A 26,521-nucleotide genomic window follows, 5' to 3' on the forward strand; every position below is an offset into this window, starting at 1 on the left:
ATCCTGTCTCCGGAGGGGGAGAGAAGCGGGGCGGCCTCTCCAGCTGCCTCCTTCCCGGCCCTGCGCTGGGATGAGCCGCTTGGGGCTCCAGGCAGGTTGGGTGAAGGTTGTTTAATTGCTAAATTCCACTTTCTAATTCTTTCTATTTATTTTTCTCTATCTCAAATCCAGAAACTTGAAGCCATTTGAAATCTCTGCAAGAGAGAGAAAAGATGGAGACACAACCTTTTGGAAAGGAGGGAGCCGGAAAAGGCCCTTCAGCTGCTCAGCCTGGGAATGGGGGGAAGCTCTGGACAAGGACCAGGCAGAAGATCCTGGAGGAGGAAACCATCCTCCCTTCAGAAGTTCAGCCCTGGAATTTCATCCAATATCGGGAGGCTGAGGGTCCCCGAGGACTTTGCAGCCGACTCCATGACTTTTGCAGGCGATGGTTGAGATCAGAAAAGCACACCAAAGCCCAGATGCTGGACCTGGTGGTTCTGGAGCAGCTCCTGGCTCTTCTGCCCCCAGAAATGGAGGGCTGGGTGCGGGAGTATGGAGCAGAGACCAGTTCCCAGGCGGTGGCCCTGGTGGAAGGCTTCCTCCTGAGCCAGACAGAGAAACAGAAGGAGCAGGTCGAGGTGCAGGTGAGAGCTCAAAAGACAATAGAGAATGTGTTTGAATGCTTCACCCCTCCTTCCCAAAGTTCTCTGACATTCATAATAGGTGGAGATGTCCCAACTATTCTTGTAGGACATTGTTCCATTGTTTTCTCAATCAACCACACTGATGGATATTGGGGTCTTTCATGTTGTGTTCCAAATATAGGAATCCACTTTACGCCGTGTGATTTATATTAATTCTGCTTCTTTCTTCCTTCCTCCTGTTCGAAGTGCTGCTCTGTGGAGATCAGAGATCCTGAGGGAAAGAAGAACCCATCAAACTCCCCTCAGGAGCAATTTTTCAGGAGGATCCCTTGGGAAGAACAAAGTCAGGACAGCTCAGGAGGTAATTAAAGATCCTTCGATTACCCAACTGTCTTACCTTCGCTCTCCTCTTCTATACGATACCTCCTCCTATTTATATTTCTCGAGACTAATTGTATCTTCAGATAATTGCCCAGCAACCCTCTTTAAGTGAGCCTCCTCCTCCTGGGGAAGGGGGAGATTGAGGTCCACCTGAAGGGGCATACTGAGGAATTTTTGGATTTTCTGTAAGACAAAATTTCTTGACTTCATTCCCAGTTGGATGCTGGCGTAGTTCCTGGTCCAGGGGAAGCCCTTGAGGCAGGTTCTTGCCTGGCTTGTGAAAGCTTCCCGGGAGGTAACAGGTGGGTGGATGCTGGCGGTCATTAATGCTTCTCTACAGGAGGAGGCAGTTCACCAGCACATTAAGGAGGCTCTGGTCCGCCCTCTTCTTAAGAAGCTATTGCTGGATTCCACCCTGTTGGATAATTTCCAACCTGTCTTCAATCTTCCCTTTTGGGGAAGGTTGTTTAGAATGTGGTTGTGCAGCAGCTCCAGAGGTTGTTTGTTTGTTTGTTTATTTCATCAAGCATATAATGGAGGTAAGAGATATAAGTATAAACATAATTATGAATACATGAAATGGATACATAGAAAAGGGAACATTAAGATAGGGACGGTAGGCACACTAGTATGCTTATGCACTCTCTTAGAGACCTCTTAGGAATGGGGTGAGGTTGACAGCAGACAATCTAAGGTTAAAGTTTTGGGGATTAGGGGAAGAAACCACAGAGTGTAGTAGTGCATTCCAGGTGTTAGTGACTGTTACTGAAGTCATATTTTCTGCAATCAAGTTTAACATGGTTTACAATAACTTTGTATCTAATGTGTGCTCATGTATTATTCTGGCTGAAGAAGTCATTGACAGGTAGGACTCCTACTGGTCAAGATTCAGGCTGGATTTGGGACAGAATCCACATTGGTTGCGATTTTGTATGATCTCTGGCGAGAGCAGGATCCGAGTAGTGCATCCATCCTTGCTCTACTTGACCTCTCGATGGCTTTCGATGAGGTTGAACGGGTTGAAACTAAACCCTGGCAAGACCGATAATTGCCATCTCTGGTCTTGTGGGTCCCATCCCCATGAAGATATACCTGGTGAAACTCGGAAGAAGGGCTTTCTTTGTGGTGGCTCCCTCTCCCTGGAACATCATCCCCCCAGAGATTAGAATGGACCCGCACAGTAGCACTCTTCTGGAAGGCATTGAAGAACTGGTTCTGCCAGTGGGCCTGGGGAACCCAGAGTGGGATGGAGCCCATTAAATGGCTCCTGTGATTGGCTGTTGTTGGGGAGGGTGAGGGTGTGATTTTATTATTTTAATGTATTATATCATTTTCCTTTTATTGTTTTAATATGGGTTTTATATTTTGTAAGCTTCCTTGAGTCGCCATTTGCGCATAGGCGGGATATAAATTTTCTAAAATAAATATTTTTTAATCAGTTATTTTGAAAATATTTTTTCCTTACAGAGAAAGAAAGAATGAAATTTTCTGGTTTTTATGACGACGATCAAACAACGGTTGAACCTCTAAATCAAGTAAGAAAGGAAAAAGTTATTAGATTTGTATTCTCGCCTTCAGGAAGAGAAGTGGGTGTGCAGAGTGCTCTCTGCTTCTATTTCTCCCCTTGTTTGGACTGGATTATTTTTGTGTTCTTCCACAACATGGACAGCTGAATAACAGCTTGAAGTTGCTTTCAGTCAACATGGCTTCCTCTTCAAGATCCGTGTTCCACTTACTGCTTTTGAGCCAGGTATCACCTATTCTATGCCAGTGAATTTGGTTTTTCTTTTCTATATGTAGCACATTACATTTCTCACCATTGAATTTCATTTTGTTAGAAGGGGCCAATCTGTCAATCCTTCTATATCTTAAGCCTATCTTCTGAAGTGTTGGTATTTCTGTCAATTTGGTCTTGTCTGCAAATTTGACGAGTTCCCCTTCCATTCCCTTTTCTAAATCATTAATGAAGTTGAACAGATCTTGTAAATTCTCCTGTTCTCTTCTTTTTTCCGTGTTCAGGAGAGTCTGGTGTCCTTCAAGGAGGTGGCTGTGTATTTCTCTGAGGAGGAATGGTCTCAACTGGATCCTGACCAAAAAGCGCTGCATTTCGAAGTCATGCTTGAAAACCATCAGAACGTGGTCTCTCTGGGTAAGAGTTTTCTAGTCCCCAATCAGAGAGTTCAAGAAGACAGATTATAGTTACTTTTTATTTTAAAAAATCACTAATCAGATATCATCTCCTGGAAGGGAAAAGGAAAGGATCTGGCCTTCTGGTACCCCAAGGAAAGAAAGAGTCAATGTCTCTTTGCTTAGATGCTTTTGGGTCATTTCTTATCTGTATTTTTCCATTTCTATTTGAACTTAACTGTGGGGGCTGAAAAGAACGAGGTGTGCTTTCATGTGACCTCTGGAGGTCAGGTGAGAAGAATGTTTTGTCATTTGTCCACTGAAACCTCCCCAAATTGTGTGAGAACAGAACTTACACGTTTAGGCCACGGAAGAGCTTTCTCCCAATCCAATTCAAAAACAAAGGCCTCATGAAGTGTGCCTCAGAGCATTACAAATGACAGCAGAGGCGTTGCAACAACAATCACCCTACCTATATCCCCCACCCTGCTGGGACTTACTTTACGAGGATGGAGCGAGCTGTCGGTTCCTTTGCCTGCTTGGGTGCCTACAGAGGCCTAAAGTAGTGAGAGATACAGAAGATCAATAGTGGGAAATTTGGCACTAGTGATCTCACATGAACTCGCACTACACTGCTTCAGGCCTCTGTTGTCTGCTAAGAAAGGCCTGCACGAGATCCCGGCCAAAATACTGTGCAAACAAAGGGAAGGCCTCCTTGTTTTCAAACACTTTTGCCCTGGATCTCGTGCACTCTTCAGTTTGTAGGGAACACAGGACTAAAGTACTGCAGTGTGAGATCTTGCAAGATCATTAGTGTGAGATCTTGCACTTCTCGTCTTGTGTGATCTCACACTAAAGTACTTTAGGCCTCCGTTCTCTACAAATGGAAGCCTGTACCAGATCCTTGCCAACCGTTGAGTACTTTGGGGCAGCGAAATAGTCATTCTTGAAGCCTCCCAACCTTTCCAATCTCAGTGGAAAGACATTTACAAGCCAATGGGAGGCTTCAAGCAAGGGACTTCACTCCAAAGTCATCGCTGGGATCAAGGAACAAGCCAAGCAGGAGTCCTGCCTGCCAGACAGACGACATGGAGCAGCTTCTCCAAGGTACACCGGGGAAGAAAGACCTCTTGGGTCTCTGCCGAAATTAACCCACCCCAATAAATCTTAAGTTTTCTCCTTATCCCTCCTTGGATGTTTCCCCTGATTATTCCATGACTCAAAACAGACTTTGATTGAGGTTTGCACACATATAGATGGTTGTAAAGAAAGAGATGTTTTCTAGATATTTTCAAAGCTTTCAGGACTCATGAATATAGAAATCATTCTGTCTATATCACACCACTGTAAGCATGCAAACATAAAACGTAAAAATTCAGAAGGAAATTCACTTGATTTTGTATGGTTTGATCTTTTTCTCTAATCTTGTTATCATTTTCATTTCTCTTTTGCTTTGAAGGTAATAATGGTCAGGAGAATCAAGATTGCTGTGAACTGTTCAAAGTGATCAATTGTAAAGATGGAATGGGAAAGTTTAGAATTCGAATGGAATTAGAAACCCATGATAGAAACCAGTCAAATGATTGGAAACTTTACCAATGTTTGGAATGTGGAACATGTTTTAGAACAAGCAGGCAACTTACTTCCCATGAAAGGATTCACACTGAGGAGAAGCTATACAAATGCAGAGAGTCTGGTAACAGGTTCAGAAGTCATAGTAATCTTATTTCCCATAAGAGGATCCACACAGGGGAGAAGCCATATAAATGCATGGAGTGTGGAAAAATGTTTAAGCGTAGCAGTGGACTCAATAATCACAATAAGCTCCACAGAAGAGAAAAGTCCTATAAATGCATCGAATATGGAAAGACCTTTGCTCAAAGAGGTGATCTTATTTCTCATAAGAGGATCCACACAGGGGAGAAGCCGTACAAATGCATGGAGTGTGGAAAGACCTTTGCTCAAAGAGGTAATCTTATTTCCCATAAGAGGATCCACACAGGGGAGAAGCCATATAAATGCATGGAGTGTGGAAAGACCTTTGCTCAAGGAAGTCATCTTATTCGTCATAAAACGATCCACACAGGGGAGAAGCCGTACAAATGCATGGAGTGTGGAAAGACCTTTGCTGAAAGAGGTCATCTTATTCGCCATAAGATGATCCACACAGGAGAAAAGCCGTATAAATGCATGGAGTGTGGGAAAACCTTTACTCAAAGTAGTGGTCTTACTATGCACAAAAAGATCCACACAGGGGAAAAGCCCTATAAATGCATGCAGTGTGGGAAAATCTTTACGCAAAACAGTGGACTCAGTAGCCACAAAAAGATCCACACAGGAGAAAAGTCGTATAAATGCATGGAGTGTGGAAAGACCTTTGCTCAAAGAGGTCACCTTATTCCCCATAAGAGGATCCACACAGGGGAAAAGCCATTTAAATGCATGGAGTGTGGAAAGACCTTTGCTCAAAGAGGTCATCTTACTTTCCATAAGAAGATCCACACTGGGGAGAAGCCATTTAAATGCATGGAGTGTGGAAAGACCTTTGCTCAAAGAGGTCATCTTACTTTCCATAAGAAGATCCACACTGGGGAGAAGCCGTATAAATGTATGGAGTGTGGAAAGACCTTTGCTCAAAGAGGTGATCTTATTCGCCATAAGGTGATCCACACAGGAGAAAAGCCGTATAAATGCATGGAGTGTGGGAAAACCTTTACTCGTAGTAGTGGTCTTACTATGCACAAAAAGATCCACACAGGGGAAAAGCCCTATAAATGCATGCAGTGTGGGAAAATCTTTACGCAAAACAGTGGACTCAGTAGCCACAAAAAGATCCACACAAGAGAAAAGTCCTATAAATGCATGGAGTGTGGAAAGACCTTTGCTCAAAGTGGTAATCTTATTCGCCATAAGGTGATCCACACAGGGGAGAAGCCGTATAAATGTATGGAGTGTGGAAAGACCTTTGCTCAAAGAGGTGATCTTATTCGCCATAAGGTGATCCACACAGGAGAAAAGCCGTATAAATGCATGGAGTGTGGGAAAACCTTTACTCGTAGTAGTGGTCTTACTATGCACAAAAAGATCCACACAGGGGAAAAGCCCTATAAATGCATGCAGTGTGGGAAAATCTTTACGCAAAACAGTGGACTCAGTAGCCACAAAAAGATCCACACAAGAGAAAAGTCCTATAAATGCATGGAGTGTGGAAAGACCTTTGCTCAAAGTGGTAATCTTATTCGCCATAAGGTGATCCACACAGGGGAGAAGCCGTATAAATGCATGGAGTGTGGGAAAACCTTTACTCGTAATAGTGGTCTTACTATGCACAAAAAGATCCACACAGGGGAAAATGCATGCAGTGTGGGAAAACCTTTAGGCATAGCAGTGGACTCAGTAACCACAAAAAGATCCACACAGGAGAAAAGCTGTATAAATACATGGAGTGTGGGATAACCTTTACTCAAAGAGGTAATCTTATTTCCCATAAGGTGATCCACACAGGGGAGAAGCCGTATAAATGCATGGAGTGCGGAAAGACCTTTGCTCATAACAGTAGCCTAAGAATACACAAACGGATACACACAGGGGAGAAGCCGTATAAATGCATGGAGTGTGGAAAGTGCTTTGCTCAGAGTGGATGTCTTTCTTCTCATAAATGGATCCATGCTCATGAGAAACTATATAACAATAGTAATTCCACTTAGACTTATATACCACTCCACAATGCTTTACAATACTATCTGAGCAGTTTACAAAGTCAGCATATGGTCGGTCCCCAGCAGCCTGCATCCTCATTTTACTGACCTCAGAAGGATGAAAGGCTGAATCAACCATGTGCCTGTTCGAATCAAACTCCTGGCTGTGGGCAATTAGCCTGTAGTACTGTATTCTAGCCACTGCCCTAAGGTGGCATACATAAAACCATTCAGACCACAGATACACATAGCAGGCCTCAAGCCCTAGGAAAAGAAACTTTGGTCAACTCTCATATATAAGGAAATGCTTTGTCAGCTATATTAAAGGAACTGCTTTCTCAGGCTGATGGACGACCACAGCCCTGCCAGGATATACCCATAAATAAATGTGCTGAGCTTAGATAACTATATCTTCCTGTCATGCATCAACTGAACTCTGGTATCAGAACAAACATATTGTCTTGCCACCCCCAATGTTTGGTATCAGTTCCTCAAAACTCATTTACTGGAATTATAACCATATATGGAATGTAACATGCTGAGCAATGTATACGCTGATTATACGTAACGGAAAAGTATATATATCTCTGTTGGAAAGTCCCTGATTTTGTTCAGACCCTCAGCTTTGTTCTGTTCCCTGAACCTATGCATATATAATAAACCTTTCCTTCCCAAAAGAGCTGGCTTGTGTCTCTTCATTCTACAACAGCCCCACCATTTCTATAGCTTTTTATGTACATGTATATTATGCCTTTCTGATCCAAATGAGATAAGGTTAAATCCATTGGTGAAATCTAATTCTTTTTACTACCAGTTCTGTGGGCATGGTTTGGTGTGCATGGTGTAGCTTGGTAGGCGTGATAGAAGGATACTGCAAAATCTCCATTCCCAGCCCACTCCAGGGGAAGGATACTGCAAAATTCCATTACCTCCCCACTCCTGGAGGAAGGATATTGTAAAATCTTCATTCCCATCCCACTCGGGGGTCAGCCAGAGGTGATATTTACCAGTTCTCCAAACTACTCAAAATTTCCACTACTGGTTCTCCAGAACCTGTCAGAACCTCTTTTACACCTGGGCAGGAAAAACAGTACCTGAAACATGGCTCAAAAACAGTAACTGTGAGAAGGACCTTGGAATCCGAATGGAGGAGTTCCCTGTGTGCAGCAGCAGCAGCCAAAAAAGCTAATGCAATCCTTGGTTGTATAAACAGAAGCATAGAATCAAAATCACATGAAGTATTAGTCCTGCTCTATAAAGCCTTAGTAAGACCACACCTGGGATACTGCATCCAGTTTTGGTTCTCAAATTACAAAAAAGATGGTGAGACTTTGGAAAAAAGTGCAGAGAAGAGCAGTAGGCTGATTAAAGACCTGGAGACTAAAACATAGGAAGAACGATTGCAGGATTTTGGTTTGGCTAGTCAAAGAAAAGAAGGATTGGGAGTGACCATGATAGCAATATTCCAGTACTTGAGAGGCTGCCACAAAGAGGAGGGGGTCTACTTATTTTCCAAAACACCAGAGGGCAGGACAAGAAACAACGCATTCAAAATAATCGAGAGAAGCCATTTTGAATTAACAAGAATCTTCCTTACAGTAAAGACATTTAACCAGTGGAACAGCTTTCCTTCAGACATTGTGATTCCTTCATGTTTTTAAGAGGAGACTGGATAAATCACGTGTCCAAAATAGATCCTGTAGGAATATCAATAGATCCTGAAATGGTCTAGACTGTATAGAGGTAGATTGCAATACTTAGTACGTTGGAAAGGGTACCCTTTGTCTGAAGCAACTTGGGTTAAAAGTTGGAATGTTAAGGCAGATAGACTGATAAAGCAATGATAAATTTCCTGATAAGCCAAAGGGCCCCCCTGGGGGAGGGAGAGGTGGTTAGTATGTTGAATTTTGACCGCTATGTTACTCTCTTTCCAGGATATGCTTTTCTGTCCGGGGGGGTGGGGTGGCTTTCAGACCTGGAAGCCATTTCTGTCATTGTGCCTTCAGACCTGCCATGTTTCCTAGTGTGGGAAACTGGGAGGGGGGATTGTATGGAGCATCGGTTTTTTGTTGTTTTTTTTGTTTACATTTATATCCCGCCCTTCTCCGAAGACTCAGGGCGGCTTACAGTGTATAAGGCAATAGTCTCATTCTATTTGTATATTTTTTACAAAGTCAACTTATTGCCCCCCCAACAATCTGGGTTCTCATTTTACCTACCTTATAAAGGATAGAAGGCTGAGTCAACCTTGGGCCGGGCTTGAACCTGCAGTAATTGCAGGCTACTGTGTTCTAATAACAGGCTTCTTAACAGCCTGAGCTATTCCAGCCCCTGTATCGGTGATACAGTCATAACAACATTCCTTTCGCAGAAAGTCAAGGCCATTTTGGCCTGCAACTGGGAGGCTGAAACTAGGAGGCCTGTCCAGTTTGGACTATGTTATAATTGGACCATGTGATGGACTTGTGGGTGTTGGGCAGGGACTTGAACTTCCTTTGGGTGGGGAAACCCTGAAAGCTTTTAGATTCAGGTTTCCTCAGATGCGCCAATATGACATCTGTAATAAAATGTGACTTTGAGGAAATCCAAGCCTCGGAGTTTTCTTTCATTGGGGGTATAAGTTGGAACCCTGACATTCTGTTCTGTTCTGTTCTGTAAAGGGAAATAGAATTGAAAGAAATATAAAAACCCTATGAACAAAAATTGCTACACACCCAACTATATAGATGTAGTCCTGGACTTGTGACCGCAATTGAGCTCAACATGTCTGTTAAGTGAAACCTTTATTAAGTGAGTTTTGCCCCATTTTACGACTTTTCTTGCCATGGTTGTTAAGTGAATCACTGAAGTTATTAGTAACACAGTTGTTAAGTGAATCTGATTTACCCATTGATTTTGCTTGTCAGAAGGTTGCAAAAGGGGATCACGTGACCCGGGCACTGCAACTGTCATAAATTAGTTGCCAAGCAACTGAATTTTGATCACGTGACCATGAGGATACTGCAACGGTTGCAAGTGTGAAAAACAGTCATAAGTCGCTATTTCCAATTCCGTTGTAACTTTGAATGGTCACTGAATGAACTTTTGTAAGTCTAGGACTATTTTTTTTTAGGAATACTGTAGGTAGTTGGAATAGAAGTAGGTAGTAGGAAACTCAGTCAGAGAAAAAAAACACTTTCTTCGAACAGCTGAGAATTACTTCATTCCCAGCATAGTTCAGCTAAATTAAAACAAATTCCTCCCATCACAAATTCCTCAGTTCTATCGCAAACCTTGGTCCAATTAGGCAAACTGCCAAAGGCCTTTCTTGGCAAACGTTCAGAAGTCACAAAAATAAATGCAAGACGTAGACGAAGCAGAAGACAAAGCTACCAACGTTGTTTTCCGGCAAAGCCCAAACGCCTTTGCTGGTCTGTTTTAAACCTTATGGGAGGAACCAATCATGTCTTGGCCCTACTCCCGAATTGTCCTTTTTGCTTAAGCTCCTCTTGCCTTCTGGCAGCTCTTCTCGTGTGCATTAGGAACAGGTTCCTCCTGTTCCTCTGCCTCACTACTATCAGGCTCTGGAGTCCGCACCTCACTCCCCAATGGCCCAGCATCACCTCAGCCTCATCGCTGTCCAACTCCATTGCCAGCTCCGCAAGCTGCTGGCGGACCACAACACTTCCTGAGCAGGAAGCTTCAAACAAATAAAGAGAGAAAGCATATAAAAAGCAACTTCAGAATTATTCGTAACACATCTGAAAAACAAAGACACCAAGAGAATTTGATTCCTCTGTTCTTTTAGTATAAATTTTATATTTTGGACACAAACTCATGGAATTCTTTGTGGTTGAAAAAAAAATCTGAATCTGCTTTATCTTTTCTTTCTGATGGGTTACGTCTTTCTTCAGAAATGGGTTAGAATACGTTCAAATTAAAAAGAAACTACTGAGGGGAAAACACAGAGAAAGGAAGAGTAGGGGAATGAGACCAAAAGGAAGAAGGAGTGAAAAGGAAGGAAGGAAGAGAAATAAATGGTGACAGAGAAAGGGGGAAAGAGAAAAAGCAAGTGCAAGAAAGAGAAGGAGAAAGGAGAAATGAAGGAAAGAGAACGAAAAGGAGAATGAGAAAAAGGGAAAGACACAAATAGGAGAAGGAAAGGAAGAGAAAGAAAGGGAGAAAGGAAAAAGGAAAGATAGAAAGATAGTGCAGGAGAAAGGAAGAGAGAAAAAAGAAGGAAAGAAAAAAGGGAGAGAAAATGAGAAATGGAAAGGAGAGAAAAGGAATGAAAAATTCTATCGTCCAGTCTCCAACTTTCGCTTTGTAGCGAAGGTTGTTGAGAGTGTGGTGGCACATCAGTTACCCCAGTACCTGGATGAAACTGTCTATCTAGACCCGTTCCAGTCCGGTTTTCGGCCCGGGTATAGCACGGAGACGGCTTTGGTCGCGTTGGTGGATGATTTCTGGAGGGCTCGGGACAGGGGTTATTCCTCTGCCCTGGTCCTCTTAGATCTCTCAGCGGCTTTTAATACCATCGACCATGGTATCCTGCTGTGACGGTTGGGGAATTTAGGAGTGGGGGGCACCGTTTTTCGGTGGTTCTCTGTTGCATGGGCCCAGAGACTGAAGACGATTGATAAGACTTTACAGCAAACAATGTCCAGAATCAACAGCATAGAAAGTCTAGAATTCAACAGCACTTTATTGAATATCAGACAAAGTTTATATAGTTTCTCAATTTCTCATTTCTCACCTAACATACGTGTTACTTCATTATTGGTTAATTAGTCTCCAAGGCACAATAATTGGTTAGTAATTACATCATTGGCTTTTCATGAGAATACGTGTTTATGCTAGAAAGCAAATGCAACAGTGTTTCAGGGCTACAACTTTGTTTCATCCTGTATTCTTGTATATGCTGGGAACACTGCTTAAATGAGTTTTGCCAGCCAAGATAAGAGCACTACCCACATTTCAAAATGCATACATAATGAACAACAAAATGTTTGCCCTTCACAAACCCTTCAGTTCTCGTCCTATCTCTCCGACCGATCGCAGACGGTGTTGGCAGGGGAGCAGAGATCGACCGCAAGGCGCCTCATGTGTGGGGTGCCACAGGGGTCGTGTTCTGTTTCCCTCCCCCTAATACTCCCAGCAAACAGTCAGTCAGAGGCCTTCTTTTCTCCTTTTATTTACATAGATACATGTCCTGGCCACGTCTACCCACGGGCCTGCCAAGTTTCTGGAGATAACGAGGAAATTATAGATAAGGCCAGAATTACTCACGAATATATTCTTCCCTCCATTGAGACAGCTAGCTCGCGCCAATTCATTACTTTGTCCAAGACAAAAAACCAGGAAGTCCCGCCTCCTATTTATAGTCTCTGCAGATGTCACTGCATGACAATTATGACTTGGCTTTGTCCCAACTCTTCCACTGCTGCGCACGCCGGTCACGTCTCCGTAATCTTGCATCATTCCAAAACTGTTCTTGGGGCGTTGCAAAATCAGGAGGCTCCAGGGAATCAGGCTTTGCCGGCCCCTCCTCCTCCCTTTGAGTGGGTGCCAGGGAGGGAAAGGGCTCAAGAGAAGCAGGGCTGGCCAGGTCTTCTCCCTCACTTTCTGAATCATCCGAGTCTAGGAGTCCGGGTCCAGAAACCTGGGTCACAACACTATCCCTCACCGCAGGGCCCTTCCCCCGGGGCTGACGATCGGGATGCGGTTGGGCTGGGTTCTGCTCATGGAAGGCCTGCACCAGGTCAGGGGCATGAACGTCGGAGGCATCTACCCAGGAGAAATCAGTCCCGTATCCCTTCCACGCGATCAAATATTGGAAACGTCCCTTCAGCCAGCGGGAGTCTCGTACGCTGTGGACTTCGTATTCCTCCGATCCGTCCTCGGCGATAGTGACGGGTGCTGTTGGGCACCGAAGGGGACTCGGTGTGGCCTCAGGAACCAGAAGGGACCGGTGAAAAACAAGGTGGATCCACATGGATCGTGGCAGGGTCAGTCGGTAGGCTACCGGGTTGATGACTGCCTCGACAGGGAACGGGCCGATGAATCGGTGATCCAACTTCTTTACCGGGCGGTCGGACGGGAGGTGTTTGGTGGAGAGCCACACCCAGTCTCCAACTGCCAGCGGGGGCGTTGCCCGTCGGGAGCGGTCAGCGGACCGTTTGTAGTCCTCCTTTGCCCGATTCAGCTGCTGACGTACCAACTGTTGGACCGCATGCAATTCCGTCAGAAAGGTCTGCGTTTCGGGAACAGGAGAGTCCGGTGGTGCCAGAGGGAAGAGCCGCGGATGGTACCCCACATTGGCAAAGAACGGGGTCATTTGAGTAGAGGTGTGCTGAGAGTTGTTAAAAGCAAACTCCGCCAAGGACAGGTAGTCGGCCCAGTTGTCCTCTTGCTGGTTGATGAAGCAACGGCGATACTGTTCCAGTATACCGATGACCTTCTCTGTACCCCCGTCGGTCTCCGGATGGTGCGATGATGACAGACACACATGTATGTAACATGTATGTATGTCAGTGCATGTAACATAGATGTCTGTATGGGTAAGACTATCAACCATGCTATCAAGCAAAACCAAGCATTTAACAGTGAGTGCCATACCATGTGCACTAAACCAACAGGTGGCATGAAAGTAGGGGCAGTCAACACAGGTTATGTAGACAGTAAACACAAGATCAATCCAAATGGACTCAAATGTCTATACACCAATGCACAGAGTATGAGGAATAAACAGAGTGAATTAGAAATCCAAGTAAATGAGGGTAGATATGATATTGTTGCCATTACGGAAACTTGGTGGGATGAAACTGACAAATGGAACATACAGCTAGAGGGATATAAATTATTTAAAAGAAATAGACCAAATAAAAGAGGAGGTGGAGTTGCACTATATATAAGAAATAACTACATCTCTACAGAAATAGAGCACAACAATGATGAAAATCATCTTGAATGTATTTGGGTCAATATAAAAGGGGTGAAAAACGATATTGCCATAGGTCTATACTATAGGCCACCCAACCAAACAGAGGAAGTAGATGAACTTTTTGCTAGTCAGCTAACTAAGGTATGTAGAAAGCACATCACAGTAGTAATAGAGGATTTTAACTACCCTGACATCAACTGGGAAACAAATTCTGCACCAAGTGGAAGATCCAACAGGTTCCTAACAAACCTAGCAGACAACTTTGTTTCCCAAAAAATAGAGAAGGCAACAAGGGGATCAGCCATACTGGACTTAATTCTCACTAACAGAGATGAAATGATAGAAGGTGTTGAAGCTACAGGAACCTCGGGGGCAAGTGACCACGCAATATTGGAATTCGACATTAAGCAAATACAAGTAGTAGAACAAAGTCAAACTAGAGTCTTGGACTTTAAGAGAGCTAATTTCAATAAAGTTAGAGAGAGCTTGAGAAGGATTCAATGGATGAGAATCCTCTGCGGGAAAACAACTCAAGAAGCTTGAGAAATTTTGAAAAGTGAGATTATAAAAGCGCAGTCTAGCACAATACCAATGAAAAAGAAAAATAATAGATCTCAAAAGAAACCAGCATGGATGCATAAAGAACTATCTGACAAATTGAAAGACAAAAAGGACAAATATAAAAAGTAGAAAGAGGGGCAAATAACTAAGGCAGAATATCAGCAAATAGCCCGAGCCTGTAAAGTTGAAATGAGGAAAGCTAAGGCTCACAATGAACAAAGGCTAGCGACAAAAGTAAAAAATAACAAAAAGCTTCTTACAACATGTTAAAAACAAGAAAAAGTCAAGAAACAATTGGCCCATTGCTGGGAGAAAGTGGCAAGAAGATGACAAGCAACAGGGAGAAAGCAGATCTACTTAACTCATATTTTGCATCTGTCTTTACACAAAAGGAAAAACAATCCAACCTATCAAAAACAGCACTACAAAAACAGATTAGAAACACAAGTTAAAATAGGGAAGAAAATGGTAAGTGAACACCTGTCTACCCTAGACGAGTTCAAATCACCAGGACGGATGGATTACACCCCAAGGTTCTGAAGGAACTGGCAGACGTGATCTCAGAACCACTGAACTATATCTTTCAAAGATCCTGGAGCACAGGGAGCTGCCAGAGGACTGGAAAAGAGCTGATGTAGTTCCCATCTTCAAAAAGGAAAAAACAGATCCAGGAAACTACAGACCTATCAGTCTGACCTCAATACCGGGAAGATTCTGGAAAAGATAATCAAGCAACGAATCACGAACACCTAGAAGCAAACAAAGTAATAACCAAAAGCCAACATGGGTTTGTCAAAACAGATCATGCCAGACTAATCTTATCGCATTCTTTGACAAAATGACAAAATTAGTAGACCAGAGGAATGCTGTTGATATAATTTACTTGGACTTCAGTAAAGCATTTGATAAAGTAGACCATAACCTACTACTAGATAAAGTAGAAAATGTGGGTTAGACACCACCACCACCAGATGGATTGTAACTGGCTGACCAACCGCACTCAACGTGTAGTCCTCAACGGAACTACATCCACATGGAGGAAGTATGCAGTGGAGTACCCCAAGGCTCTGTTTTAGGCCCAGTACTCTTCAACATCTTCATCAATGACTTGGACGAGGATAGATGGGGAACTCATCAAATTTGCAGATGACACCAAGCTGGCAGGAATAGCCAACACTCAGAAGATAGGCTCAAGTTACAGAAAGATCTTGACAGACTTGAACATTGGGCGCTATCTAACAAAATGAAATTCAACAGTGAAAAAGTAAGGTTCTACATTTAGGCCAAAAACAAAATGCACCAGTACCGTATATGTGGTACCTTGCTCAATAGTAGTACCTGTGAGAGGGATCTTGGAGTCCTAGTGGATAACCATCTGGATATGAGCCAGCAGTGTGCAGCAGCTGTTAAAAAGCCAACACAGTTCTGGGCTGCATAAACAGAGGATAGAATCAAGATCACGTGAAGTGCTAGTACCACTTTATAATGCCTTGGTAAGGCCACACTTGGAATATTGCATCCAGTTTTGGTGCACGATGTAAAAAGATGTTGAGACTCTAGAAGAGTGCAGAAGAGCAACAAAGATGATTAGGGGACTGGAGGATAAAACATATGAAGAACGGTTGCAGGAACTGGGTATGTCTAGTTTAACAAAAAGAAGGACTAGGGGAGACATGATAGCAGTGTTCCAATATCTCAGGGGCTGCCACAGAGAAGTGGGAGTTGGGCTGTTCTCCAGAGCACCTGAGGGTAGAACAAGAAGCAATGGGTGGAAACTGATCAAGGAAAGAAGCAACTTAGAACTAAGGAGAAATTTCCTGACAGTTAGAACAATTAATAAGTGGAACGACTTGCCTTCAGAAGTTGTGAATGCTCCAACACTGGAAATTTTTAAGAAAATGTTGGATAACCATCTGATTGAGATGGTGTAGGGTTTCCTGCCTGGGCAGGGGGTTGGACTAGAAGGCCTCCAAGGTCCCTTCCAACTCTGATGTTATGTTATGTAAATGCACTTGATTCCACACCTGCACCTCCAACGTGGCCATCAGGCTCTTCTAGAAGCGGGCTGTGAACTGAACTCCGCGGTCCGAAACCACCCTGTCCGGTAGACCATGGAGGCGAAGATGTGCTACAGAAAGAGACGGGCCGTTTTTGCAGCTGTGGGCAGTCCGCGGCATGGGATGAAGTGTGCCATCTTGGTGAGCATGTCCACCACCACCAGCACCATGGTGAACCCAGAGGACGGTGGCAGGTCCGTCAGGAAGTCCATAGAGATCGCCCCCCAGGGTCTGTCGGGTGTCGGCAAGGGCTGGAGGAGCCCGGGAGGGGCCCCCGTGGCGGCCTTGGCTTGCCGGCACGGTACGCAGGATGTCACATAGGCATGTATATCATGCACTCGAAACCACCAAAAGGTCCGTGTCACCAGGTGGAGGGTCTTGAAGAACCCAAAATGTCCTGCTGCAGGGTTGTCGTGGCACTGGGTCATGACAAGGGCTCGGAGTGGTCCTGTGGGCACATATAATCGCCCCCGAAACTTGAGTAAGTCCTCCTCCAAGGTCCAAGGAGATGCGGGGCCCACCTCCGCTCTCCTCTGCTACGACCAGGCGTCCTGGCGCTGCGCCTCTCGCACCTGGGCCCGCAAGTCCACTGGCTCCCGTGCTGCGGCCAAGGCTTCTGCCGGCAGCACTGTCCATGGAGGAAGGGGGTCCTTGGCGCAGAGGTACTCTGGCTTGCGGGACAGGGCATCCGCCCTCCGGTTGTGACCACTGGGAATGTAGGTCACGCGGAAGTTGAACCGGGCAAAAAACAACGACCACCGGATCTGCCGCTGGTTCAACTTCCGAGCTGTGGTGAGGTGCTCGAGATTCCGATGGTCCGTTCGGACCTCCACCTGATGTCGGGCCCCCTCCAGATGATGTCGCCAAGCCTCGAATGCAGCCTTGATAGCCAGCAACTCTTTTTCCCAGATAGTGTAGTTGCGCTCGGAAGGATTGAGTTTCCGGGAGTAGTAAGCGCAGGGAAAAAGTGTGCCGCCATTCGTCAGAGCCGGTAGCAGCACCGCTCCCAGAGCCACATTGGACGCGTCCGTTTCCACCACAAAAGGCTGGAGCGGGTCAGGATGCCTCAGGACGGGTTCCGTGATGAAGGCTTTCTTGAGGGCTGTGAATGCTTCTTGCTGCGGGGGACCCCACCGGAAGGCAACCTTCTTCCTGAGGAGCTGGGTAAGTGGAGCCGTCAGTGTGGCAAAGCCCGGGATGAAGGTCCAGTAGTAGTTGGCGAAGCCCAGCAGGCGCTGAACATCCTTCACCCGACGAGGGGCTTCCCAGCTACACAAAGCTTCTACTTTACATGGGTCCATGGCTATGCCCTCGGGCGAGATGATATGTCCGAGGAATTCTATGGAAGTCCGGAAGAAGACGCATTTCTCCAGCTTCGCATTGAGTTGTTGCTCCCGCAAGCATTGCAGAACCAGACCGACGTGTCGAAGGTGGCTTTCCCTGGACCGGGAGTAAATCAGGATGTTGTCCAGGTAGATAACCACGAACCGATCCAACATGTCTTGGAACATGTCGTTCATGAAGTGCTGGAAAACGGCGGGAGCGTTGGTCAACCCAAATGGCATGACAGTGTATTCGTAATGTCCGTATCGGGTGCCGAATGCCGTCTTCCATTCATCTCCTTCTTGCATCCGCACCAGGTTGTAGGCCCCCTGGAGATCGAGCTTGGTGAAAATCATGGCCTCCCGCAACCTCTCCAGTAGCTCTGGGATGAGCGGCAGGGGGTAGCGATTCCGCACCGTAATGGCGTTTAGCCGGCGGTAATCACAGCATAGGCGCAAGTCCCCTGTCTTCTTCTTCACGAAGAGGACCGGGGCCGAGAGAGGGGACTTTGAAGGCCGGATGAACCCTCGGGCCAGGTTTTTGTCCAGGAAGTCCCTGAGGGCGGCCAACTCAGGCTCCGACATGGAATACAGGCATCCCACAGGCAGTGGTGCGTTGGGCAGAAGGTCCACGGGGCAATCGTAGGGCCAATGCGGGGGTAGTCGGTCCGCCTCCTTCTCGCTGAACACGTCGGCGAAGTCCGTCAGCTCAGGAGGCAAGGTGATGGCAGCGGTGGGGACGTTCTGGCCGGCACAGGTGTGGCGGATGTGATCGACGCACTGCAGACTCGGGAAAGAGATGCCGTTCCGCGACCAGGCCACCTGAGGATCGTGGGTCCGAAGCCAGGCCAACCCAAGGACCAAGGGAAAATGAAGGTCCGCCGTGACATAAAACTGGATCGCCTCCTCATGGTCCCCAATAGCCAGGCGCAAAGGCTGGGTGGCAAATTTAATGGGGCCGGACACCAGTTCTCGCCCATCAATTGTCTCTAACCGCATCGGAGGGTCCACCGGAACCACGGGGACCGCAAACTGGGTCGCAAAGGCCTGGTCCATAAAGTTTGTTGTGGCCCCTGAGTCCACCAGCGCATGCGCCTGGAGCCTGTCCAACTGGTTATCGTGTGTCCAGAATCAGATGCCGAGGGGGCCCAGAGTCTACTTCCGCAACGTCCAGTGGGGGCTTAGTACGTGCCCGACCTAGGGTTTCCCCGAGGTCGGGCCTGCTCCGTTTCCCGATTGGTCACGCTGTGATTCGGGGACCGGCGTGCGTGCCCCACTTCGCTTTCTGGGGCAAGAAGCGGCGAAGTGGCCGGGCTCCCCACAGTACAGGCACAATCCCCCTTGGTGCCTCCGGTTCCGCTCCTGGGCTGTCAGGCGAGGTCTGGCCGCTCCCAACTCCATGGGCTCTTCCGCAGCGGTTACAAAACGTGGGGCGACCCTGGGTGCTGGTGGTGCAGGAAGTGGGGGTGCAGATGTCGACGGCGGGTCCTGGGGGGTGCGACGGGATGGTCGCCATTGCAGACGGGCATCGAGGCGGAGACAAAGGGGCACCAAGTTGTCGAGGGTCCGCGGCACCTCCACGCAGGCCAGCTCGTCTTGCAATTCCTCTGAGAGTCCCTCCTGGAACGCGTCCACCAGCGCTGCATCATTCCAGTCAGAATCCTGGCACAAAAGATGAAATTCGGCGATGTACTCCTGCAGGGGGCGTTTCCCTTGACGGAGTTCCTTAAGGCGCCTGGTTGCCATCAGCATTCGAACGGGGTCCTCATACATGGTGCGCAGGTGCTGCCAAAAACGCTGTTGGTCCGCCAGCAGGGGGCTGTCCTGGAGCAAGAGGGGCGTGGCCCATCGAGCAGCCGAGCCGAAAAGAAGGTTAATCACGAAGGCCACCTTAGCCTGGTCGTCTGGGAAATCCTCTGGCCTCATAGCCATGTAGAGCTGGCACTGTCCCAAGAAGGTCGGGAACATCTCAGGCTGCCCAGAAAACTTATCCGGCACGGTTATCGGGCACTTGCGACGAGGAGGAGGCGTGGGAGGATGGGGGGGGGGGCTGCAGGCACATTCCTGGCAGCAAGTTGGCCTGCCAAGTGAGCCACTTGCTGCTGGAGCTGTTGATTAGCCGCTTGTAGCTGCTTTAACTGCTGCTGTTCCTGCTGCTGGTCCATCTTTGGTGGAAGATGTTTTAGTCAGGTCTTGGACAAAATGTTCTGTTTCCCTCCCCCTAATACTCCCAGCAAAGAGTCAGTCTCTTTTCTCCTTTTATTTACATAGATACATGTCCTGGCCACGTCTACCCACGGGCCTGCCAAGTTTCTGGAGATAACGAGGAAATTATAGATAAGGCCAGAATTACTCACGAATATATTCTTCCCTCCATTGAGACAGTTAGCTCGCGCCAATTCATTAAAAGACAAAAAAACAGGAAGTCCCGCCTCCTATTTATAGTCTCTGCAGATGTCACTGCATGACAATTATGACTTGGCTTTGTCCCAACTCTTCCGCTGCTGCGCACGCCGGTCACGTCTCCGTAATCTTGCATCACTCCAAAACTGTTCTTGGGGCATTGCCAAATCAGGAGGCTCCAGGGAATCAGGCTTTGCTGGCCCCTCCTCCTCCCTTTGAGTGGCTGCCAGGGAGGGAAAGGGCTCAAGAGAAGCAGGGCTGACCAGGTCTTCTCCCTCACTTTCTGAATCATCCGAGTCCAGGAGTCCGGGTCCAGGAACCTGGGTCACAACAGGTCGGTTCTCTCGCCTCTCCTGTTCAACATCTATATGAAGCCGCTGGGCGAGGTCATAAGTGGTTTTGGGGTGAGATACCAGCTGTACGCTGATGACACTCAGCTGTACATGTCCACCCCTGACCACCCCAACGAAGCTGTCGAAGTGTTGTCCCGGTGTCTGGAGGCCATGCGGGTCCGGATGGGGAGAAACAGGCTCAAACTCAACCCCTCCAAGACGGAGTGGCTGTGGATGGCGGCATCCCAGTACAGTCAGCTGCAACCACTGCTGACTGTTGGGGGCGAGTCATTGGCCCCAATGGAGAGGGAGCGCAATTTAGGCGTTCTCCTGGATGGGCGGTTGTCTTTTGAGGAACACCTGACGACCGTCTCCAGGAGAGCTTTTTACCAGGTACGCCTGGTTCGTCAGTTGCACCCCTTCCTCATGCCCTCGTCACTTCTCGCCTGGACTACTGCAATGCTCTCTACATGGGGCTTCCCTTGAAGAGCACCCGGAGACTTCAGTTGGTCTAGAATGCAGCTGCGCGGATGATAGAGGGAGCCACTCGTGGCTCTCATATAACACCTCTCCTGCGCAAGCTGCACTGGCTGCCTGTAGTCTTCCAGGTACACTTCAAGGTGTTGGTTACCACCTTTAAAGCACTCCATGGTTTAGGATTGGGATACTTACGGGACCGTCTTCTGCTACCACTTTCCTCCCACCGACTGTAAACCGCCCTGAGTCTTTCGGGAAAAGGGCTGTATAGAAATTAAATAATAATAATAATAATAATAATAATAATAATAATAATAATAATAATAATAATAATAATAATAATAATAATAATAATTATTATTATTATTATTATTATTATTATAAAAGGAAAGATGGAAAAGGAAGTGAAAGAAAAAAACGTAGCAAGAAAGAATAAAGGGAAAAGGGAGGGAAACAAAGTAAGGGAAAAAGTTAGAGGAAAATAGAAAGATGGAAAAGGAGAGAGAAGGAAAGGAAAAGGTGAAAGAAAACAACAAGAAAGTGGGAGAAAGAAAAGGAAGAAAGAAGATGGGAATAAAAAGAAAGGAATAGGAATGAGAAGATAAGAGAGAAATAAGGGAAGGAAGGAAGGAAGGATATGAAAGTGAAGAGGAAGGGAGCGAGGGAACGAGAAGATAAGGGATGGATGGAAGGAAGGAAGGAGATGGGAAGATGAAGGAAGGATGGAAGGAAGGAAAGAGCAGGAGAAAATACAACACTGCAAGGGAGGCGGGAGTCTCCTGTTTTCCTGCCTACAAGTTTCCCCAGGTGCCCCTGTGGAGCTCTCTGGACTGCTTGCCCCAGCATCGCCCATGAGGCACCCTCCTGCTCGCTGGAGACCCTGCAGTGCCTAGCATTTCTGGACCCCTTCACAAATGGATATCTGCTTTTCTGTCCAAGACAAGTGGTCAAAATTGGCAATGCTTTATCAAACCCTGTTCCTGTCAAGAATGGCGTTCCTCAAGGCAGCGTTCTTGGACCAACACTCTTCATACTATACATAAATGATCTTTGTGACCATATCTCAAGTAATTGTGTTCTCTTTGCTGACGATGTCAAACTATTTAACACCACAGACAATACATCTACCATTCAAAAAGACCTTGATCATCTAACCGCTTGGTCTAAAACTTGGCAACTCCAAATCTCAACCAGCAAATGCTCTGTCTTACATATTGGAAAAAAGAACCCAAACACTAAGTTTGGGCCTCTGGTGGCTCAACAGGCTAATGCAGCCTGTTATTAACAGCAACTGCTTGCAATATTGCAGGTTCAAGTCCCACCAGGCCCAAGGTTGACTCAGCCTTCCATCCTTTATAAGGCAGGTAAAATGAGGATCCAGATTGTTGGGGCAATAAGTTGACTTTGTATATAGTATAAAAATGGATGAAGACTATTGCCTGACATAGTGTAAGCCGCCCTGAGTCTTCAGAGAAGGGCGGGATATAAATGCAAATTAAAAAAAAAGTACATACTTGATGGACATTACCTTGCAGATGACCCCGCCCTGTTAAAGACCTTGGAGTTTTCATATCAAATGATCTAAGTGCCAAAGCCCACTGCAACTACATAGCAAAAAAGGCTCTAAGAGTTGTAAACCTAATCTTGCGTAGCTTCTTTTCGAAAAACACTACACTACTAACCAGAGCATATAAAACATTCGCTAGACCAATTCTAGAATCCAGCTCGCCTGTCTGGAACCCTCACCAAATTTCTGACATCAATACAACTGAACGTGTCCAGAAGTATTTTACAAGAAGAGTTCTTCACTCCTCTGAAAACAACAAAATACCTTATCCCACCAGACTTGAAATCCTAGGCTTAGAAAACTTAGAACTCCGTCACTTTCGACAAGACCTGAGTTTAACTCATAGAATCATCTATTGTAATGTCCTTCCTGTTAAATACCACTTCAGCGCTTGGAACATTTACCTTTTATCTTCTTATATATATATATGCTTATACCTCCTAATATTCCCTCATGTATATGTTTATATACTATATAATCTTTTTGTGTGATGCTTATATATATTGTTGTGACAAAATAAATAAATAAATAAAAATAAAAATAAATAGCAGCTCTCTCCTTCCCGGCTGCTCTAGCCCCTGGCTTGCACGGAGGTGCAGAGTTATTATTATTATTATTATTTATTTGATTTTTATACCGCCCTTCTCCCAAAGGACTCAGGCAAAAATAAAAAAACAGACAATACAATATACAATTTAAAATCCAAGTTAAAAAACTTATTATAATTAGCCTAAAAACTTTAAAATATATAAAAACTAAAACCCCATTTAAAATTAGTAATAAGAAACTTAAAATCGATAAAACTTAAGCCAGCCCCGCGTGAGTGAAAAGATGTGTCTTCAGTTCGCGGCGAAAGGTCCGAAGGTCAGGTATTTGGCGTAAACCCGGGGGAAGCTCGTTCCAGAGTGTGGGAGCCCCCACAGAGAAGGACCTTCCCCTGGGGGCCACCAGCCGACATTGCTTGGCCGACGGCAACCTGAGAAGTCCCTCTCTGTGAGAGCGTATGGGTCGGTGGGAGGCATGCGGTAACAGCAGGCGGTCCCGTAAGTACCCAGGCCCTAAGCCATGGAGCGCTTTAAAGATCGTAACCAAAACCTTAAAGTGCACTCGAAAGGCCACAGGTAGCCAGTGCAGTCTGCGCAGGAGCGGTGTTACGTGGGAGCTACGCGTAGCTCCCTTTATCAACCGCGCAGCTGCATTCTGGACTAACTGAAGCCTCCGAGTGCACCTCAAGGGGAGCCCCATGTAGAGAGCATTATAATAATCCAAGTGAGAGGTAACGAGCGCATGAGTGACTGTGCACAAGGCACCCCGATCAAGGAAGGGGCGCAACTGCCGAACCAGGCACACCTGGTGGAAGGCCCTCCTGGAGACGGCCGTCAAATGATCTTCAAACGACAGCCGTTCATCCAGGAGAACACCTAAGTTGCGCACTCTATCCATCGGGGCCAATGACTCGCCCCCAACAGTCAGCTGCAGCTGCAGCTGACTGAATCGGGATGCCGGCATCCACAGCCACTCTGTCTTGGAGGGATTAAGCTTGAGCCTGTTTCTCCCCATCCAGACCCGTACAGCTTCCAAACACCGGGACAGCACTTCGACAACTTCATTGGGGTGGCCCGGGGTGGAAAAGTACAGCTGGGTGTTATCAGCGTACTGCTGGTATCTCACCCCGAAGCCACTGATGATCTCACCCAACGGCTTCATATAGATGTTGAACAGAAGGGGCGAGAGGATCGACCCCTGCGGCACCCCACAAGTGAGGCACCTCGCGGTCGACCTCTACCCCCCTGTCAACACCGTCTGCGACCGGTCGGAGAGATAGGAGGAGAACCACCGATACACAGTGCCTCCCACTCCCAATCCCCCCCAACCGGCGCAGCAAGATACCATGGTCGATGGTATCAAAAGCTGCTGAGAGGTCTAATAGGACCAGGGCAGAGGAATAACCCCTGGCCCTGGCCCTCCAGAGATCATCCACCAATGCGACCAAAGCTGTCTCCGTGCTGTATCCGGGTCGGAAGCACGACTGGAACGGGTCTAGATAGACGGCTTCATCCAGGTATTGGGGTAGCTGTCGCACCACAGCACTCTCTACAATCTTCGCAACAAAGCGAAGGTTGGAGACTGGACGGTAATTATCCAAAATAGCTGGATCCAAAGAGGACTTCTTGAGGAGGGGTCTCACCACCGCCTCCTTCAAGGCGGCAGGGAAAACCCCTTCCAACAAAGAAGCGTTAATAATCCTCTGGAGCCAGCCTTGTGTCACCTCCTGAGTGGCCAGTACCAGCCAGGAAGGACACGGGTCCAGTAAACATGTAGTGGCGTGAAGCCTCCCCAACAACCTGTCCACGTCCTCGGGAGCCACAGGGTCAAACTCATCCCAAACAGACTCAACAAGGCGTGCCTCCTCTCCCTCGCTTGGATCATCCCAATTTCGGTTCAGACCATCCCGGAGCTGAGCGATTTTATTGTATAGATAACCACTAAACTCCTCGGCAGGTCCCTGCAAAGGGTCATCCCGCACCTCCTGATGAAGGAGGGAGCGGGTCACCGAAACAGGGCGGCCGGGCGGTTATCTGCCGAAGCAATGAAGGTGGAGGCGTAGTTGAAAGGAAGTTGGAGGTCTTCTAGTCCAACCCCCTGCTTAGGCAGGAAACTCTACACCACTTAAGACAAATGGTTTATCTTTCTCCACTTCATGCTACAATTTGCAACAATCACAAGACACACAAGTTCCAAGAGAGGTTCCTGGTCCTCATCTTCTGCCCACTGACTGTTCTTTTTCTTCAGCGTCATTCACATGAGACGGATCGCCCAGGGTGCTCCGTTGTGAGGCTGAGCGTCAGGATTTGAGAAGGGCAGCTGTAAGTATTGAATTAAAAAATAAAAATTGACAGAAATCTCCATTTTTCCAGATTGTGGCTTCCCTGCTTGTGTTCCATCTTCCACACTGAAGACCGAAGTTCTCAACAACCGCAAGACACAAGCTGTGTTTCCCAGAGAGCCTCCTGGTTCTTCTCTTCTGACTGTCCGGCAGTTTCTGACAGGATTTGGACCCTTTTGAGGCCTCCTCCAATCTCTGCCCAGCCTTCAGGGCGGCTGTTCTTGAGGGAGGTGAGTTCAAATCCTCCAGAGAGATTTTTCTCCATCTCCACAAACGGTTCCTGGACAGGAAGGAGGAAGATGGAGAAAGTGCCGCCTCTGGAAACGTTGCAGCCTTTGTCTGCCAGGGAGCCATGGAGAGAGGCCTTTCCCCCTACTCCCAAGCCCATCACCCCTGCCGGCATAGGGCCGGGTTATCTACGGGACCGCCTACTGCTACCGAATACCTCTCACCGACCCGTGCGCTCTCACAGGGAGGGACTCCTCAGGGTGCCGTCAGCGAGGCAATGTCGTCTGGCGACGCCCAGGGGGAGGGCCTTCTCGGTGGGGGCTCCCACCCTCTGGAATGAACTGCCCCCAGGACTTCGTCAGCTACCGGACCCTTCGGGCCTTCCGCCGCGAGCTCAAAACATACTTATTTCATTGCGCAGGACTGAGTTAGATTTTAATTAATGGGTTTTAAATGGGGTTTTATTTTTTATATTTTTTAATTATTAGGCTTTATAATAAGTTTTTTAATTGTCTTTTAGATTGTATTTATTTGTTTTTAAATGCCTGTAAACCGCCCTGAGTCCTGTGGGAGATAGGGCGGTATATAAATTTAAACAATAAATAAATAAATAAATAAATTCTCCCTTCCCCTCAGAAGCGTTCCTCTTTCCCGCGCTTTCTAGATTGCTGGGATTTTGAAGGAAACGTCATGCGCTTCCCCATTGGTCCGCTGGAGGGTGAACGTCACAGCTGCCTTTCCAGAGGAGATTAGGAAGGAAATGACATCACAAACGCTTGCCGCTCTAGGACTCCGCACTCGCTCTCCTTAACCCCTGGGGCTCCGCAAGAGGCGGAGAGGCTGCGGGAGAGTCTGGCGGGGGGAGATCCAGAGGTTCTCCGGGTGAGTTGGGGGCTCTTCCCGGGCAAAGGGAGGCGGAGGAGGCCCTCCTGT

General features: G+C 46.9%; 1 protein-coding gene and 1 pseudogene across 3 annotated transcripts in view; both read left to right on the forward strand.

Moving 5' to 3' along the window:
- The window catches only part of LOC131192841 (zinc finger protein 493-like), a 44,426-nt pseudogene extending 36,923 nt beyond the window's left edge, over positions 1–7,503 (forward strand).
- LOC131192661 (zinc finger protein 493-like) overlaps positions 1–26,521 on the forward strand; it is a 37,147-nt gene that overhangs the window by 1,407 nt on the left and 9,219 nt on the right. The window contains exons 2-5 of one of the 3 annotated variants that reach the window (XM_058172020.1): positions 172–626; positions 873–987; positions 2,475–2,542; positions 3,027–3,156. In XM_058172020.1, the coding sequence (XP_058028003.1) occupies positions 213–626; positions 873–987; positions 2,475–2,542; positions 3,027–3,156 (727 nt within the window). In that variant the 5' untranslated portion in view covers positions 172–212. Of the gene's footprint in view, positions 1–171; positions 627–872; positions 988–2,474; positions 2,543–3,026; positions 3,157–26,345; positions 26,471–26,521 lie in introns of those variants that run through there. The other 2 variants (XM_058172021.1, XM_058172022.1) reach the window with 2 other exon arrangements.

Source organism: Ahaetulla prasina, chromosome 2 (assembly GCF_028640845.1).
Source record: "Ahaetulla prasina isolate Xishuangbanna chromosome 2, ASM2864084v1, whole genome shotgun sequence".
Classification (NCBI taxonomy): domain Eukaryota; kingdom Metazoa; phylum Chordata; class Lepidosauria; order Squamata; family Colubridae; genus Ahaetulla; species Ahaetulla prasina.